The sequence below is a fragment of the Buteo buteo genome, chromosome 21, assembly GCF_964188355.1.
Source record: "Buteo buteo chromosome 21, bButBut1.hap1.1, whole genome shotgun sequence".
In the NCBI taxonomy this organism is placed as follows: domain Eukaryota; kingdom Metazoa; phylum Chordata; class Aves; order Accipitriformes; family Accipitridae; genus Buteo; species Buteo buteo.
In genome coordinates, this window is record NC_134191.1 from 12,898,208 (window position 1) to 12,916,892 (window position 18,685).

An 18,685-nucleotide genomic window follows, 5' to 3' on the forward strand; every position below is an offset into this window, starting at 1 on the left:
GTTATTCTCTGTTGTACAATGATGGGTTTGTGCTGAAATAAGAGAACAGAACTTGTGCTATCGTATATCCTGTTTGTTTGTTTTTAATGTGTCCTTTGTCTCTGTCTAGAAGTTTTGTCTGGGCAGAAAAAGAGGACTTTGGATATTTGTCCAGGGTGTCCTGATGTCCAATAGCCTGGTCAGGGCAGTAATTTCTACAAGAGTGCTGGACACCCAGAAATGCCTCAGGTGCAGTCACTGACCATATGCAGAAGGGCTTTGCTGAAGTTTCCGAGTGCAGCTGATCCTATGTGCACGGCAAAGGGGATCTGGACATGTGCAAAAAGTTTGATGCATCCAGAACTTGTCACATAGTGCATGAGTGAGCTCAGGTCAGGGGTTATTCCCCGATGCTCTGCACTCGCTTCCCAGGCACTGTGGGCTGCCTGCCTGCGTTTTTAATATTTTTTTCCAGGGAAATCTCAGGGAGAAATACAGAAGCCTTAGTTACACTTGCCTGATTGTTTCCATTGCATTTCACCTCCCAGTGATCACTGTTGCCTTATATTGGTAAGATGCTCTGTGACGTTCTTCAGATGCGAAAAAGCATGGGATCCGTGCTCCATCGCAGCGCGCAGCCGCACAAGGGCTGGTGCCGGCACAAGGGTAAATGGCTGGGCATCTCCGCCGGCAGCAGCACATGTTTGGATCCGCTTGAGCCCACCGAAAACATCTCACCTTCGTATCGCCAGCTTCAGCAACAGCTAACGGCGCCGTTCTGTAGCTGTGTAGTGGGCAACGCACCCAGCTGTGAGTGGTACTTTTAGGGGAGCGGAAGGGTTGTGGGCCTAGTGAAATGGATGAAACTTGAGAAGCGGGGCTGGGACACGCACCATTTTATTTCCACGTAAGGTAAATATGGTATTTCACTACCTCTCCAGCAATTGAGAGAAAGCTGGGAACTACTGTAACTAAAATATAAAGAAATTGTCTTTTGCACATGGAAAAACAAAATTTAGAGAAACGTCTAATGTGTCCCAATGCATACATAGGTTATAATAATAAAATTAAGATGCTAAGTTTTGGTTGTTTTCACAGTAATAAACAGTAATCATAAGGGAATTTCGTATCTGTACAGCCGACAATTCAAATTCCATTTAAGTCCAGTCTTGAGGGCTTGGGATTTTAGCAGTATCTACATCTCACGTGCTTTGCATTGCGTCAAGCTAAACTTCACCTACTTGGGGAACAAAGGGTTTTTAATTGAGAGAAAACAGTAAAGCAAGGTTTGCCAAAAATCTATTTTGGGCAAAAATGCTTAAGACCAGCGTTTTTACCAATGTAATGCTTTTTACATCAGTGAAGTTACACTAATGCAGAATTTGGCCCCGATGTATTTATATAAATATAGTATCTAGGAATCTGATGAGTGTGTATTTATGCATTATTCATTGAGATAACATGGAGAGGAAGAGCGAGGTCTGTGCATGAGAGCAGAGCCCGGAGCACCCCCAGGCCCTTTGGTGACACCCACTGGGGTGAGGCAGCACCCGTGGGGTCACCCCTGCGCTGCTGCTGGCTGGGCCACGGCTGCCGTGACTTGTTGAGGCTGAACATCCTCTTGGGAAGAGACTGGTTTACGTTTGCCAAACTGTGAAACGTGTTACTGGCAGTTCTGAAGCAATGCAGGAGGAGGAGATTTTTGCCGATTTAAGGCATTGAGCTGGAGTTGAGAAGAGGAGATGCTGCGGCTTGGCTCCGCCACAGATGTTCGGTTCAAGCCTCTGTGCCTCAGTTTCCCCATAAAGTCACAAAACGAGGATAACGCTTCACTTTTCCTTCAGGACAGCGGGGCCCACAGTCCTGCAGTGGGCGAGTAGGGATGGTTCTCCGTCCCACGTAGCCCTCGAAAAGGCGCACGGCCCTGCGGTCCCGCGCCTACGTTCTGGTACCCCAGGCTGCACCTTCCCAGCGATGCGAAAAATTTGCAGACCCACCGGTTGAGCGGAAAAACTCCCTGCTGCTGCAGCCGGCAGCCTGCGAGCTTCCTCAGCTGGGCTTTACCTCCGCAGGGGTTAAACACGGATCCTGCTCCGTGCGGAGAGCGTGTGTATATAGGTAAACAAATCAGTATATGTGTCCATACGAAAGCCTAGAGGTGGCTGTAATAACACTGAGGGGGGGGACCCCCGACCCCGGTGCTTTCCCGCAGGGTGGAAATCACCCCTTCGCACTCCAGCGGGCGGGAAAGGGGCAGGGGTGCGTGAGGGGGTGCGTGAGGGGTGTGTGAGGGGTGCAGTGAGGGGTGCAGTGAGGGGTGCGTGAGGGGGTGCAGTGAGGGGTGTGGGAGGGGTGCGTGAGGGGGTGCGTGAGGGGTGCGGGAGGGGTGCAGTGAGGGGTGCAGTGAGGGGGTGCGTGAGGGGGTGCGTGAGGGGTGCGTGAGGGGTGCAGTGAGGGGTGCGTGAGGGGTGCGTGAGGGGGTGCAGTGAGGGGTGCGTGAGGGGGTGCAGTGAGGCGGTGCAGTGAGGGGGTGTAGTGAGGGGTGCGTGAGGGGGTGCAGTGAGGGGGTGCAGTGAGGGGTGCAGTGAGGGGGTGCAGTGAGGGGTGCGTGAGGGGGTGCAGTGAGGGGGTGCAGTGAGGGGGTGCAGTGAGGGGGTGCAGCGCCCCCCCCCAGCGACCCCCTCACCGCCGGGACCCCCTCGTCCGCTTCACTCCCAGGACCCCACAGCCCCTCCGCGGGCTTCCCGGGGGGGGGCTCGCCCTCCGGTCCCGGCTCCTTCCTGCAGGTCCGTCCCCCCCCCGGAGGGGGCTCGCCCACGTCCTGACCCTACCGGGTTCCCCGCCCCCCCGGGGGGGGGGGGGGGAGGCCGGGCCGGGCGGTGCCGCGGCTCCCATTGAGGTCGGTGCCGGGCCGGCCCCCGCCGCGGCGGGGGCCCAATGGGGAGGACGGACGCGGTCGAGCCTCTCCCGGGCCTCCTCCCGCCGCCGCCGCCGGTCGGCCGTCATGTGAGGGGGGATATAGTACTACGGGAGCGGGGCCGCGCTCCGCAGCCGCGCAGCCGCCTCCCGGGGGAGCTGCGCCCGCTCCGCCGCCGCTCCGGCTTCAGCGCCGGGGCTCCCGCTGGTTCTCGGGAAAAGGGGGGGTGGGGGGGGGTGTCTTCGGCGCGGTGGTGGGTTGTTTTGCGGTTCTTATTCCCCGTGGGTTGGCTTTTTTTTGCGGTTTGGCTTTTTGTTCTTGGTGTTTTTTTTTTTTTTTTTTTTTTGTGCGGTTGGGGTGGGTTTTTCTGGTTTGTTTGCGCGTTCTTCTGAGCGCTTTTGGCATTTCCCCCCCCCCCCCCGCACACACACACACACGCACCCCCCGTCCCCGGCTCGCAGAGGAGTTCAGGTAAGGGGGTGCGCGGGGCGCGGAGGTTTGCGCGGGTGCGCGTCCCGCCGGCGGTGCCCCCCGCACCCGGCTGCCGCAGCACCGGGACCCGGGGGGGGGGGGAGGATTTGAGGGGGGGCTGGGGGTGTTTGTGCCGCTGCTGCGCGGTGGCGGGGGGGGGGGGGTGGAAGGTTAAATCCCCTCACACACACCCCCCGAGCGGTGCAGCAGGGGGGTGCCGGGCTGCGGGCCGGGGGGGGGGGGGCTGTTTTTTGGCTGGAGCTGTGCGCCGTGGTGTGACAGGCGGGGGGGGTGGTGTGTGAGCTCGGGCCCCTAAACCCTCCTGAAAAGGGATGAAGGAAGCAAGAAGACAATTAAAATAAATAATAATTTAAAAAAAACCCAAAACACACACCACCACCCCAACCAAAAACCAAACGCTTTGCAGCCGTGGAACCCCGGCTGTGTTTGTGCTGGGGGGGGGAATTGGTTTTGTTTTTTTTTTCTTTCCCTGCCCGGGCGGCTCATACCGTGCGTTATTTCGGTCAGCCGGGGGGGGGGGGGGGGGGGGTCGCCGCCAGCACCCGCTGCAGCTAAAGTGCTTCCTCTTGTAGAAGCCCAAAGTTTGGGGGTGGAGGGGGGCTGTTTCCAGAAAATAAGGCTTTGGGAACGTTTCTGCAGCTTCCCGGAGGTGGTGGGTTTGGAAACAAAAAAAAAACAACGGGGAGACGCTAAACAACCCCCCTCCTTCCCCCCCCCGGATCCGGGGAGCAGTGCAGCCCCCTTGCAGAAGGGATGAGAGCAAATGGGTTTCCTTTTGGCTGCTTTTTTTTTTTATTATTATATATATATTTTTTTAGGTGTAGTCGTGTGTCCCGTCCCGTCCCCCCCCCCCCCCCCCCGCATTTCTAGGTTAATTTCTTGGAAATGCTGGGCCTGGTTTATGGCTCTGTCTGTGGAGCAGGAGTCAGCCTGAACAGATTTAAAATCTTCTAGGGAACAAGAGAAAACCCTAAAGAGATTAGTCCTAAACTAGAAAAAGCTGTAGCGGTATATACATAGGAAATATCTGTCAGTGTATCTGAGCCGATATACTGCTGTGCTATCAGTTGCGCTGGACTGACCGTCCAGAAATGACAGGCTGGGAAATATGTCCCCATGTTCCAGCAAGTTCCCAGGACTTAATGTTTTCATGTTACTCTGAGTCAGAATATGCCTTCTCTGTTTTGGGGGATTTTTTTAATTTTTTTTTTAAGCTGGTGATTAGATGGACAGGTTTTAAACAGAACAACATGTTTCTGGCAGAAAGGACATCATAACAATCCAGGGAACTCTTAAAAGTTGGAGACGGTCGTGCTGCCGTGTGCTGTTGAACAGCTGCTGTATTTCACTCCAGAAGTGGCTGGTTTTCAGTGGCTCAGGCACTGAGGTCCCTCTATAAGTGCTTACATTTCTAATGTGTTTTCAAGGCTCCTAGAGATGAAAGTGCTTTATGTAAACAGCATCGTTAGTTTTCATAGCTTGTGCAGCCGTGGCTTTTTTTTGGTTTTGTTTTTTAATCTTCTGGTTTGGGCTGTGTCCTCAGGCAAAGTAGGGATGAAAGCCTTTTGGTTGTTACTCTGTCCTTTAGGATAAAATATGGCCCGGACCCGATCCTGCATTCCAGGCATTCCCCAAAATCTTCTTGGCTGTTCTGCAAGTTTTGAGAGTGCACAGAAAGCAGCTCTGGCCCGTAATGTGCCTGGATCTATTTGCCTCTGACAGTCAGTCCCCTCTCTTCTTAAAATGACTCTCGTTACACCAAGTGACATTGCTCCTTGTCAAAAGAGATGGGGAAATAAGCGTGCTGGCTGTTTTCTGCTGAGGTATGTTTCTCACAGCAGCTGCTAGGGGTTTGTTGGGTTTTTTCCCCCTCCTTTAAGCTCTTATTCAAGTTAGGGTTTAGTTCTATTCCCGGTGAAATATATGTATATTTTGATATGTGACTTCCTAGTTCTCGCAGGCATTTAAAGAAAACGTGAACCTTTTTTTTTTTTTTTTTAAAAAAAAAAGAACTTCACTAGCCACTTTTGGTCTTTCCCCGCATGTGGAGCACGCCAGCTTTTCTTAGAAAAAGAAACATGTTGCAGTCCAGATTTCACTCACAGCACCGTTCTTCAGAAGTTCAAGCTGGAACAATGTAGACATGGGAGGGAGGATCAGAAACCATCTGAGGGCAAGTCCTCCTTTCTGCCCCACGTTTCACAAGGCAGTCACTGGGTTTTGGTGCAAGATAGAAACAAGCTATTTGGGTAAATTCTTACTGGAAGCCATACAAACTTCTCGGAAGCAGATTGTGTTTTCTGTTTCAAAACTGGGAATTAGCTCAGCTCTGGGACTTCTGCTGGAGGAACTTTCCATCAATGCAGAGATTTAAAAAAAAAAAAAAAAAGTCCCGTGTGTTAGAAATAGTTCAGCTCTTCTGTCTCTTCACTTTTACTATAAGAAATGATTATAGGCTAAGGTCACAAAACAGAGCCACTAACCTCTGTTTGAACTTCCTCGTGTTCGACACATGTGGGTATTTCATTATCGGTTCGGAGGCATAGCTGACTGACAGGCTGTGCATACCAGGAAAATGTGCAATCTTACTTTTAAGTCTTTCTTTCAACCTCCCCTACTTCCTCCATGTGCATATGGAGGAGGAAGCTGTATCTTTAAGAAATACATTTTTTTTCCCCGTTTCCTGTGAAATATTAATAGCTGCTGCCAATGGGATGGAGCTCTTTAAGGGTGTTGTGTAAAATATCTCACTCTGCGTTCACTGCAGCACTGAGCACATAGACGCCTTTTTATTTTTCTCCAGATAAGGCAAAGACAGGGCAAATTTTGGAGATTGGGCAGCAAGGATGCTCTGCAATAACAGTAACAACCATTCCGTTCCCTGCACAAAACTGGGAGCTATTGACTATTCATGGCAAAGCGTCCGAAGCGCAGCAGCAGAGCCTGTGGAAAATGACAGCGTGTAACAAGATTGACTGGCATTTCCTTCGCGCTGGGTCACATGCCTCCTAATTCACACACACACAAAACCTCATAGGCTGATCAAATGACTTCTATCTCTGCAGTCCACATACCTTCCACAGAAAGAGTTGTTTTATTATGCACATACACAGCTCTGTTTTCAATCAGTCACCTTGAGCGAATGACTGAGGGCCAGTGTTTGCTCCGTCCGGAGGTCTCCGCGTTTGCTCTCTAAGAGGCATAGTCTCTATCCGTAAGCGATTTATTTTTTTTTCCTCTGGGGGGGGGGGGGGGGGAAAACAAATACATAGATGCCCCTCCTGCCTTCCGCTCCCCAGAAACCTTTCTAGGAAGTTTGCTTGGCTTAACTGGCAAGGCGCAGGACGGTCACTGCTGTCGGTGAGCGTTGTGGTGGGCTGCGCTGGGAAGGATGGATTTTGCCCTCGTGCCTCTGTGGGGTTGCAGCGGGACTACGGCTCATGTGAGTAGGAGCTTGCGGGATGCTGCCTGCTCGCTGCCTTAACACCGAGGGGGGAGACTGGGAGCGCAGCTGCCCGCCATGGGTCACGGCAGATTGAGATGCCGGGGGTCTGTACGAGCCCTCCCAGTTTAGCAACTGGCATGAGGTTCAGATCACCTCGACCTCTGGGAGAGAGAGGAGTATGGAGTGATGAGGTGAAACCAGCCACCAGCTGGCTTGCCAGGACATGGTAATTAGCTCAATGCAGTGCCAGCCTTATTAAGGGCAGTGCAGGTGATGATGACGTTGGCACACTGATTCATTACATCTGGAGGGGAAAATCCGCCTAGTAAATGCTGAAGCACAGTAAATATTTTTGGCTCCTGACAGATTGATCCTTGCATTATGCTGATTAGCCTATATTTGTGGAACTGAGGAAGTTAAAAATAAGGTTGGTGGAAAGCTACAAGATAAGGAAAGGATTTGCATTTTATGGCCACCAGCAATAAACTTCTTTTTTTATTTGTTTTTTGGGGTGGTAAAAATTTCAACACTTTATTTTTTCTCCCCATTCCCTTCTTTGGCTCTAGGTTTCACTGTTAGGTGAAAGCCCATAATTTATTTTCTCTTGCCAGTAATATTCTGGAAGGGAGCTGTAAATCTAGAGTGCACACAGTTGGGAAATGATTTCTGAAAGAATTCTTTTGCAAATACGTGGTGCAATCCTGCAAAATGCTTTGGCCCTGACAGACCTTAGGGGGTGGTACAGACATATCAAAGCGTGTAGCAGCATGTGTACTCAGTGAGAGTGGATGCTTTGGACTTTCCTGTGAGCGAGAGGGCTTTACAAGCTGTAAGTTCATGGAGATAAATGATTAAACCAACTTCTGACTGCTGCTGTTTTGTTTTCCTACACTCAGGCTCTCACCTGAACTTTCACCGCCTGGTATATGCTGTTGGGATATCCATAAGAGATCGCCCAGGAATGGTGGATCACTTGCTGCCTACTGATGAATCCTTTTCATCTACAAGATCTTCTCTTGGATACTTTGGGGACATGACAGCAGGGGTGAGGTCCTACCAAATGCTGCCCTCTCCCCTGTCGGAAGATGACAGCGACTCGTCCAGCTTTTGTTCTTGTTCCAGCCCTGACTCCCAGGTTCTCAGCTCCAGCTATGGAAGCACGTCCAGTGCGGAAAGTCAGGACAGTATCTTAGACTACTTACTGTCCCAGGCATCTTTGGGGAACACCGCTGCGTCATGGTGGGACAAAAGGAGACTTCAGCCAATAGTCAAAGAGGAGTACTTTCGGTTGCCTGAATTTGCCGTGGATATGGAAGACTCAGGACCATTTCAGCCCACGCTTGAGGAAATTGAGGAATTTCTGGAGGAGAACATGGAGTTGGAGCTCAAAGAAAGACCTAAAAGCGAGACCAAGGACTTGAGAGCTTGCAGCCAAGTTTCTGTTGCTTCGCTACAGCAAAAAGACCATATGTTACCCAGCGCTAGTTTAAAAGAGAGTAAAAATGAACAGTTGAGCAGCTCAGCAGAAGGTGGCCAAGCTTCAAATGGAGGAATGTCCCTGGAGAATGGGATACCGGTTATGCTCCAAATTCAGCCTGTACAGATCAAACAGGAGTCCAACACGAGCCCCAGTTCCCAAGGACCAGCACAAGAGAACATTAAAATTGCACAGCTCCTAGTCAACATCCAAGGACAGACATTTGCCCTTGTGCCTCAGATAGTTCAGTCGTCCAATTTGAACTTGTCCTCTAAATTTGTCCGCATTGCTCCCGTCCCCATCGCCGCCAAGCCAATTGGGCCAGGAGGCATGATCCAGGGTCAGACAGGAATCATCATGGGTCAGAAATTTCAAAAGAACCCTGCAGCAGAACTCATTAAAATGCACAAATGTTCTTTTCCTGGTTGTACCAAGATGTACACGAAAAGCAGCCATTTGAAAGCCCACCTGAGGAGGCATACGGGAGAAAAGCCTTTTGCATGCACGTGGCCGGGTTGTGGATGGAGGTTAGTATTGGGGTGCACCACTGTCCAATCCCCCTTCCCCTTTTTGCTCACTTGACCTAGCTTGCCGAGCAGGTAGGTTTGCACTCTGATTTATAAACTGTTTCTGTTCCCAAAACTTGTTCGGTTGGTTTGAGAATTAAGACTTTTCTTCCTGTTAGGTAATCCAGGGGCTTTGATAATTAAATAGCACAGCATCACCTGCTGGCACCAGCTGTTTAAGTGTCTTACAAAAAATAAAAGTTGTCTGTTGTTATTTGTATTTCATTCCAAGAGGGTCAGATTAAGCTTGTTACTGCAGGCAATACATCGGTCTGGTTGCAACACACCAGCTGCAGCAGATGCTTGGCTGGTACCAGCTGAGGGCTGTGAGTGAACTGGATGGTTTAGGGCAGAATTGCTGTGTGTGGCTGCATGTGGCTCCAACTGCAGGGGGCTAAACATGATCACTGAAGGGCTGTGATAAGCGAGTGTGGTTAAGAGCAGCAGTATGCTGTGCAGTTTCATAGAAAATGCACTCCATCCCACTCCTTCTGGAAATGCTGGCAGTGACGTTCCGGCATGCTCTGGGTTTTATTCTCTGCGTTGATTCAGAAAAATGTGTGGGTGCCACTCAAAGTTGCAAAAGGCTGTCAGATGTAACAACATAACCAGAAGGCTGAGGTGGAGTTAAGCATTGCTTGAATGAAAGATTGCAGGTTTGACTGAACAAAACATTTTGCAGAGGATCTCTCTCACTTTTTTTTTTAAAGTTGTTTGGTTTTTTTAATACTTGTTGAAAAATTAAAACTTTGTTTAAAAAAAATCAACTTTTTCTTTTAAGGAAACTTTGATGGAAGCCTTCCTCCCTCTTTCCAATTAGCTGTATTACTAGCATGCCTGCTGGCAAGTGTTAATATATAGCACCACAAATTATGATGGGAGAAAACAAAGTCTTCACTCCCTTGTATTAAATTAAACTGTTATTTCTTTCAAAGAATATCTCGCAGAGCTTCAGCGAGCAATGTCTAATGAGGAAATGGGTTGTGATCATGGGGAACAGATGAGGTAAAAAGTAACAGGAGAGGGTTGTGTAAAAATGCAAATATGTGAGACATGCAGCAGTTAGAGATGGCTGGATTGGCTTGAGGGAAAAGGTCAGAATGGGGCTGAATCCTCTGCTCCCCAACTGGACCAGTTTGAAGCTTGCGTCTCGGAAGGACTCAGGAGATCAATGTAACTAATTTCTTTGGTGATTTTCTTTCTGGTTTCAGTTTATGGTGGCTCTACAAACTGGTGGTGATTTTCTTTCCTTTTGTCCTGGTGGCACTTTTCATGAGCTGGGCTCAGTGGCTTGCTGCTCAGGATGCACTGAAATTAAAGCCGTGTTATTTAGCTGATCGGTCCCATAAGCCGCAGGCTGGTTTGCTCCTGACCTGCAGGAGAGGCACTCGCTCCTTTTTGTTTGGTTGCCAGAGTACGTGCGCACAGGCAGCAGATGTGCCTCCTGCCTGTGAACGTGGCTGTGGGTGTCATGTTGGCTTTCCTTGCGCTGGGATGTGAGCAAAACTCATTTTTGTGACAAATGCTTGTGGCACGTGAGGGTTTGTCTGATCCATGCTGAGATTTATGCCAACGCTCCCAGTGACTTTTGTGGCTCAAGATCAGGAGCCTGAAGTGTTGCCTGTGGGTGACCTTCTCCAGCTCTGGCTTGTTACAGAGCTGGTGTTTCCCAGGCTGCAAAACCAAGGGGAACATTTAGGAAAAATATTAAGTGATAAGGGATGGAGATTGAATGTACACCAGGGTGCCTGCCTTCTCCCAGAGTTACAGTGAACGGTGTGGATCAAAAGCAGGATGCAGGTGTAAGGTGGGCCAAGAGAAGTGCAGGTCCCACAACCAGGAGCACCCTGAACTTTCACTCTCAGCCAGCCACAACTTTTTAAAGATGAGGAACCCACCAGGGATGAGAAATTAATCACCTTAGCTACGAGGAACACGTGTCTTGTCCACAAAGAGCTTCTGGAAGGGCTTTTCAAACTCTCTATTGCTGTTTGTCTTGTTGCATTTCACAGCCCAGGCTGGTTCCCCAGTCCCCAACACCCCCAAACTTTGGAAGGGCTCTGCTCTGGGGGGGATGCTTATAGCCAGCAGGAGAGGCAGCGCTTGGGGAGCTGCTTCCTGCGCTTACAGCAAGCCTTAGCACTGGCCTGAGATTCCTGCACATCCCCTACGCACTGCTCCTACATCAAAGACCATACCCAATTGAGCGCTGAATTACTCAGTCCCCTTTCATCAATAAAGCATGTTTACCTTTTCCAGTGAGAGCTGTGATCTCACGTGACTTAAGTCAAATGCATCTGGACTCTCTGTTTGCTCCCAGTTTTATATGATCTCAAATGAATTTAAGCACTAAAACATTGCTGGGCTCTGTTTCCCCCCTCCTTTCACTGCGTTCTTGAGCTTGCGTATTTATTTTTTCACCGAAGACGCTTAAGATCTGACCTCACTGAAGATAGTAATTTCACAAACAAAACAAAGTGTTGCCTAGCACAAAGTGGCTGAGCTGTGGGGTATTAAAGCTTCCCCAGCTTTCTGGGCAGCCCTGCTATGGTGAAGTTGCATGCTTTAAATGCACCTAGGTAGGGGTGCGCACACAGCAAACCCTTTTGCTAAGCCCCAGGACAGCTGGAGAGCCCCGAGCACCTCCCTAGAGGAGAATGAACCCTGCTTGCTCGTGCCCTTCCTTGGCACGGGGCAAGGGCTGTTTTCGGCAGGCTGCAGAGAGGTGTTCATAAGTGGCCGGTGACCCGTTGCGTTCGATACCCCGCTGTACCGGTCAGCGCGCTGATCCGTGTCGTGCCAGCTTATGCCTTTGGCACACACGGCAGCCTCTGGTTAGCGCTGCTCCTGAGACAGCCCCGACCAAAAAGCTGAGCTGCGGCGTGGGCCTGTCCCCAGCAGCCGAGTTGTGGCATGAAGCAAGAGAAGCTCTTGCTTTCGCTCCCTTGGCGCAGCAGCGTACGAAGCTGCGGTTGTAAGGCCCCGGGGGATTTGGCAATCGCGTTTAAATGCCCTGCCGTGTCGTTGGGCTGGAGGCGCTTCCCCGCAGCCAGCTCTGCGGGTGACCGCGCGCAATGCAAGCTCTGCCTGGTTTGGAAGGAAGAATTTAAAGGCTCGTAATGCGCGTGGCCGGGAGCGTGTATGGGACCAGGTGAGCGTGGGGAGGACCATGCGTGGGACAGGGCAGGGCAGGCATCTCACGGTGGCCTTTTTTGCTGGTGCTGTGCGAAAGGGTTTGCAGGTGCGCAAGAGGAGCGCTGGTTTACTGTAGCCCGTTTGGGGATGGGCAGGATGAATCCAGAGCCTCCCCTCCGTTGCGGAGGAGAGGTACAGCCTGGGTCAGTCTCAATGGCTGGTGGCCGTGGTAGGGACCATGGAGTATTAGGCTGAAGCTGTTGACCTTTCTTGCCCTGTGAGCCACATAGTGATGTCCTCATTTGGCTGGGAGACACGGGACATCCTACATATCAGGGAGCTCTAGGATTTGTCTCCAGGGGAGATGCAGTTACAAGTCCTTTGGGGTCCCACCAGACAGAAGGATGAAGGAGACTCTTCTAGTTGCTGTGGGATTGCCCAGATCCCTCCACCTTTCTGTTGAAGGAGGAATCCTTCTGGAAATGGCAGCGACTTTGGATAGTGAGGTGTTCCTTGGGGATACCTTGGTTTTGCTTGAATTTGGCATTCCACTGGGGATTATTTGCAGTTTTCTTGGGGTGATCTCAGTGCCAGAACGTGCTGCAAATATCAGTTCACTGCAGAGCCAGGCCACCAGATCATCCCGGATTCCTTGTCCCAGCCTTTGCGTTGTTTTTTTGTAAACACACTGACAGCTCGAGGTTTATTTCTGTGGGCTCTGTAAGTTGATCTTTCCGTGACTGCTGGGGAACAGTATTGCAACATTCCTGCCTCTTCAGCTAAGGACATCGTTATGAGGCAGAGTGTATTTTTATCAGATGAACTCATCCGAGCTCCCAGAGTATGAGTGGAGCTGCTCATTCCTGATATGCACCTCTTTCTCCCCCACCATCCATGCAATCCCTATCGAAATGCACTTGTGGAGCTCTTGTGCAGGATTAGCTATGTGCTACTGCACTACTGGTGCAGATGGTGACCTTAATGGCCAACGTCATGGGACAAGGCAACCTGGCCACATCTCGTTTTACTGCTTCTTTGAGTGGCAAGCTTGTATGTAAGAGCATGGCTCTTTGCAAATGCGCTTTTCCCTCTCTGCTACCTCTTTTCCCTGGACGTGGTTGCCACCACTGGCAACACGTCCATTCCTTGTCCAGTGTTGAGGCCCGCTGAGGCAGTCTGCACAGGCAACATCCCGCCCTCTCCAGAAAGATGCTTAGTCCCACTCATCCGTAGAGCATCCCTCCAGGGATGTGGCACTGGGACTAGCTTACTGCTAAGGACTTGGGAGAAATCCCTGGCCCTGCTGCTCCCAGGTCCAGACTGTGGTTTTGGAAGGAGCAGGGTTGCTAGAGAAAGCAAAAGTGTAGGTACTAGGGCCAAAGAGAAACCCCTTCTTTATGAAGAAGATGCGTCCCAGGTGAGGAACAGATTGATGTCTCCATTAGGGCATCTGCCTATTGCTCTTAATGGTGAATTTGAGTCTTTCACCGTGGGGATACCAAAGCGAGGACAAGGCAGAAACGCAAGAGGATGCATGAAGGAACTGCCCCGGGAGAGATGTGTCCGCTCCGTGTCTTAGCTATGGTGAGTATCTGCACCTGCATCTGTTTTGCACTGGCTGCAGATGCTCACTGGGTAGCATCACCAGACTGAAGAGCTGCAGGAGCTGAGGAAACCATTCCCAGCTTTCCCAGTGCCTACACCCTGTTCCTCAACTGGTGGTGGGAGATCAGAGCTAATTAAAACCTTTATGTGGAAAATTATTTCTCTTCCATGAAGGAGTTTTTCATAGGAGCCCAGCGGTCCTGTTTTCCCCCTTTCATAAAAATAGCGTATTCACTCCGTTGGTGATGTGATATTTTGCTCCAGAAGGGCACATTTTTCTACATGTTCTTTCCCCGATTTATTCAGCTAGCGCCCATGACTTCATTTATTTATTGTAAATAAACAGCTGATACCATTTCTTGCAAGCTCTCTTTCTGTGCCACTCTTTGTTACTGCTCTGGCAACAAAACACTTAATTGCCCTTTGTCAGGCAGCAAATTTTTTGTACCCATCTGGACAGGGCTGTTTTAGTGTGACATTATTAATTAACCCTGTGGCTCCCAGTCAGGTCCAAGCTGGAAATAGAGCCAGCCCCGCTGTTAAGACCAAAGGATTAGCTGATTTGAGTTCAATAAAGCCTGGGGGATTCACAGTGGCTGTTTGGGGATTTTTCTGTGGAGATGGAAGGTGGGAAATATCTAAAATTGAAATGACTCTGGGAGACAATTTTGGTAATTAAAGGCTTAATCTTGATTTCAATTTACCCATGAAGTAACTATGCTAATGGCCATTGGGGCCCACCTGCATTTCAGCTGTTACCATGTTGAGCATCTCTGGTACTGAGATGTTAATGAGTCTTTATTTAGCCTGCAGGAGCATGTACGAAAGCCCATTTTTCAGCTGGATTTGGTAAGCCAAGTAGTTTCTGGGTAGCTATGTCTGGCTGTTATCTGGGGTCCATCTCAAACTAGGCGCAGTTACTGGATGTCCGTTGTTCTCGAGTCAGTGGGAGCTGGGAGCAGACCTCACCTGCGGGACGTTGGTTGTTATCTCTGCTTGAGAATGGTCCGTGCTTGGATTTGCAGGAGAGAGGTTGTGGGACAGGCTTTGAAGGGGACTGGCAGAGGGATCAAGAACTGTTTTGTTGAGTTGTACCCATGTTATTGGGTTTAGGGCCAGGTTCGTACAAATGTTGCCTCCATGCATTGCTCTGAGTCCAGAGTTGATGTGGGATGAGGTTGATTACTGTGTGTTTCCATCACCGCTGCTGGCTGCCCGTTGGGACCAGACTGGCCCTGTTGTGTGTCCCTTCCAGTTTGCGCATTTGGGCTTTGCCACAAGTGGAGTCTCCCAGTGCTCTGAGAGGACTTTTTTTCCACTGTGAGAGACTTAGCAATGTAAAAACCCATTTATCTGAAAAGGCTTCCCTTCTCTTGCAGGTTCTCCAGGTCAGATGAGCTGTCCCGGCACAGGCGCTCCCACTCGGGGGTGAAACCCTATCAGTGTCCTGTCTGCGAGAAGAAGTTTGCTCGAAGTGACCACTTGTCCAAACATGTCAAGGTGCATCGGTTCCCACGAAGCAACCGCTCCGTCCGCTCCGTGAACTGATTGGTCCCGCTTTCCCCTTCCCGCCCAGCCATCCTACAACAGCCGATGACAGCACTTTGCTCACTATATTTGTAGTGATAATTTATTTGTCTCCGCAGAACAGTCAATGCTGTTACCTGATACCACCATGTCTGAGTATCCCATGTCCTTTAAAGATGATTTGAGAATGAAGTTCTTTTTGGGTCAAGGGAGGGGGATGCTTCTTCCTTTTTGTCTTTTTTTTTTTTTTAAGTATGTTATTTTCCTTTCCTTCTATCTTTCCCTCCTTTGCTGCTGCTTCTTTTGGAAATTACAGTGTTTTATTTTTAGCTGTTTTCTGCTGCACAGGAAAATGTAAGAGTTGCTTGCTGCTAGTTAATTATAGCCCTGGCATTCCTGAGGGCTTTGCTCATGTACAGGCCATTCATTGTGAGTTTTTATTAAGCTGCTCTATTTGTCCAGTTTGGAAACAGCAAATTCCTTTTGAAATGAAAACAACTCCTTTGTTTTTGGGTCGCCTGAGCCAAGGATTTGTAGGGGCTGGCCATAGGAGGAGGAACAGTGGGAGTCAGGGACAGGGGGAGGCAAGGCATGGAGAGCGCTGGAATGCGCCTCCACACCTCTGATTTCTCCGGCTCACATTTACCTTTTCCTTGGCTAGGGCTATATATAAATATTTATGTATATATATTCATACATACATATAAATATATATTTAAGCAAAGGCGTACCCCAAGCAAACCTGGAAGCTCAGGCTGGATGAAATGGCTTGGAGTGGAGCCTTTTGGTGTGGCCGAGCGCGTACTTCTGTGCATGCTTCTCCTGTCCCGTGCTGCCGCAGGGGTGAAAGGGTGCCCATGCGTCGAAGGAAACGCTGCTTTCCTTTGACTCTGGTTTGCAGCGTCCACCGTCTTTAGCCGAAGAGCTGTTGTCCGGCACGTAAAGCAGCAAGAAGCCGTTTGTGAGAACGGCTGAGCTCTGTTCTGTCTCTGCTCCTGTCCTCTTGTGTGATCTTGGGGGAGAAACCCGAGCGCCAGCCCAGGAGATGCCCGGTGGTCCTGGTGAGCACCGGGCATCCCGAGCATCCACCGCGAGTCAGCGCCTGGCTGGTTGGAGCCAAGTCTCCTCCGTTCGTCCGCTGGCCGGCAGCGCCTTGTAGGTTGTAGCTGTACCCAGGGGAGGGTGGGAGGCATCGTGGCCTGGTGGGACAGCGCTGTGAGACCTTCTGTCCGAGGGTGATCTTCAGTGCTGATCCTCTCCTTACTGACAGCTGTGTCAGAGCTCCGTGCAGCTGGGGTGGGCGAATGGGTGAGAACAGTAGCCAAAAGAAACAAATTTGTGTGGTAGCTGGCTAAGAAGGGAATTTAAACAAATAATCGGATGGTAGCAGGCAAGTGATTTTGTTTGTGTTTCTTCTCGTTTTGTTTTTCCTTTTGAACTCTGGCAATTGTAAGAAGCTTTAGAAGAAAATAGAATTCAGTAATTAGGAACGATTTTATAATGGATGTTGCATTTCCTTTCCATTCGCAGACAGCATCTGTTTGTCTTTTTGTTGGCAAAATGGGAAATGGGAAACTGCGATTCTAGCGCTAGGCAGAGCAGGAGCCCACGCTGTGCAAGAACAACAGGTCTAGATAAAGCGAATGCATTCCTTTTGTCCTCTAGAAATTAATATAAATGAACTATCATCTGTTGACTGGTTTATATCACATCCTATGAATGTATGTAAATAAAACTGTACATAGATGCATATCTATATAAAATATCTTTTAATAACGTATCAAAATTTGTGTAAATTGGAAACAAAAATACCTATAAAGCCAGTGTACATAAGTTACAATTCTGTATATTTTCTTTTGTTCTTCATAAAAATATATTTACTTTGACAATAAAATGAAAATGAAAATTTTAAATCCCTTCTTGAAATTATTATTCATTAATTTCCTTTGTAGCCAGCTCTGTAATCAGGACAATAGCGCTTGAAATTTTGATTCACCTGGATGTAACTTTTCAGGTGCTGGGTAACAGGGAGATGATGGAACAGATCTGAAATTGTCTTCAGAAGTTTTTCTCATCTCAGAAAGTTCTTGGGAGGCATGAGATACTTCAGCTCTCCCTTCGCCGGAGTCCTCACGCCTTGCCTGGCAGCCGCACTGGGACCTGAATGCCTTCTGTGGTTTCTGACTGCTGTGGAACAGGTCTGCAGCTGCAGTAAAACAGTGGTTAATAAATTAGAGCGAGGAGGTTTTGAGGAAATTCAAGCTCTAGTGGTTAGTGTGAAGGAGGAAGGGCTTCAGAGTCTGCTTGAGGCTGTGACGGTGACTCACTGTGTGACCCAGGACAAAGGACTCAATTGCCATGTGCCGCAGTTCCCTTTCTTGTAAAGTGGGGCTAATAATGCATCATAGTGATACTGTGGGACTTAATTTATGCTTATGTGATCCTTGGATGGAAGGAGCAAGCATTAAGACTGGTAGTCACAAGATTAGATTGTGAAAGAAGGGCTTGGCACGGCGGAGGTCTTGGTGCCAAGGCGCTTCAGTTGGCTCTTCTGTAAATCTCACGTCTGAAAGAGTGATGTGAAGGATCTGTGGTACGAAGCACGCCTCAGGCCTGAGGAGAAGATGCCCTGTTCTGCAACAACCATTGCTTCCCATTCGTAACAACAGGGGCATGAACGTGATGCTCTTGTGATCTGCAAGGTGGGACATCTCTTGCACTTTTGATTGCTTGGCCTCCACTGGAAGAAGAAACCAGCAACGTTACTGGTGTTAAAATCACGTCCGAGTCTCCATGGGAGCAATGGTGCAGTGGGTCCAGATCTTCTCCCAGCAAGAATCACTCTGAGACTAATGGGCACTTCGGGATTAAAGTCTTTCCCTGAAGAACAGCCACCACAAAACGCCAGCTGATGAGCCAGGGCTCTCCAGACCCCCGGTTATTTTTCACAGAGAACCCCTATGAGTCTGGCAAGAGGACCGAGGGATGAGGCAGTCTTAACTTCTGTTCACTCCAGGTTGTTACCTCCTGAGATGTAGCCTGAAGACCAGAGTCCTAAGGACAGCTGTTTTAAGAACGCTAGTTGCGTACACGCTTTAATTAGCAAGCCTGCACTAAGAAGATCTCCGATTCCCTTCTGTTCTCACCCTATCGACATCATGCATTAAACCAGCTGCTTTATTTTAACCAGCGTCTCGGTCTCCTCCCCATCTCATCTGGAGGTCTGATATTGCTGTAGAGTTGGGCAATTCACCCTGCAAGACACTCAGGGCAGAAGTTGTTATTTTGCTGCAAGAGGCAATACTTAAAGCTGAAGTGGAGTAATGCAACATACCTGCTGTTGGAGCACAGCAGTGCAGATATCTAAGATCTAAGCTATGTTTTAGCCTGGAATATTTTCCATGAAACACTTATTCTCTTTCTTTTTCTTTTCTTTTTCTCTTTTCTGTTTTAAGTACGGTTTCTGAGTGTGGATTGTGTGGGGTTTTCTGGCTAATACCTGTAAGGAAATTTAAGCTTAAGTAAAAGGTGCAATATTTTGC

The 18,685-nt window shown here is 49.4% G+C and overlaps 1 protein-coding gene across 2 annotated transcripts; it reads left to right on the plus strand.

The window, feature by feature from the left end:
* Positions 1-3,007: 3,007 nt before the first annotated feature.
* On the plus strand, positions 3,008-17,056 carry KLF15 (KLF transcription factor 15). 2 transcript variants are annotated; one of them, XM_075053449.1, is made up of 3 exons: positions 3,008-3,367; positions 7,730-8,837; positions 14,996-17,056. In XM_075053449.1, the coding sequence occupies exons 2-3, from the start codon at positions 7,795-7,797 to the stop codon at positions 15,162-15,164; spliced, it is 1,212 nt and encodes a 403-aa protein (XP_074909550.1). In that variant the 5' UTR covers positions 3,008-3,367; positions 7,730-7,794; the 3' UTR covers positions 15,165-17,056. The 2 variants fall into 2 exon arrangements, with proteins under 2 accessions (XP_074909550.1, XP_074909549.1); XM_075053448.1 differs by lacking the exon at positions 3,008-3,367 and adding an exon at positions 5,828-6,602.
* Positions 17,057-18,685: the final 1,629 nt, after the last annotated feature.

What these genes read in the sequence shown, in the direction of transcription:
- KLF15 (XM_075053449.1), top strand. Translation starts at nt 7,795, where the DNA reads ATGGTGGATCACTTGCTGCCTACTGATGAATCCTTTTCATCTACAAGA. An exon ending in TGGCCGGGTTGTGGATGGAG is followed by an intron (nt 8,838 to 14,995) that starts GTTAGTATTGGG and finishes CTTCTCTTGCAG; the next exon opens with GTTCTCCAGGTCAGATGAGC.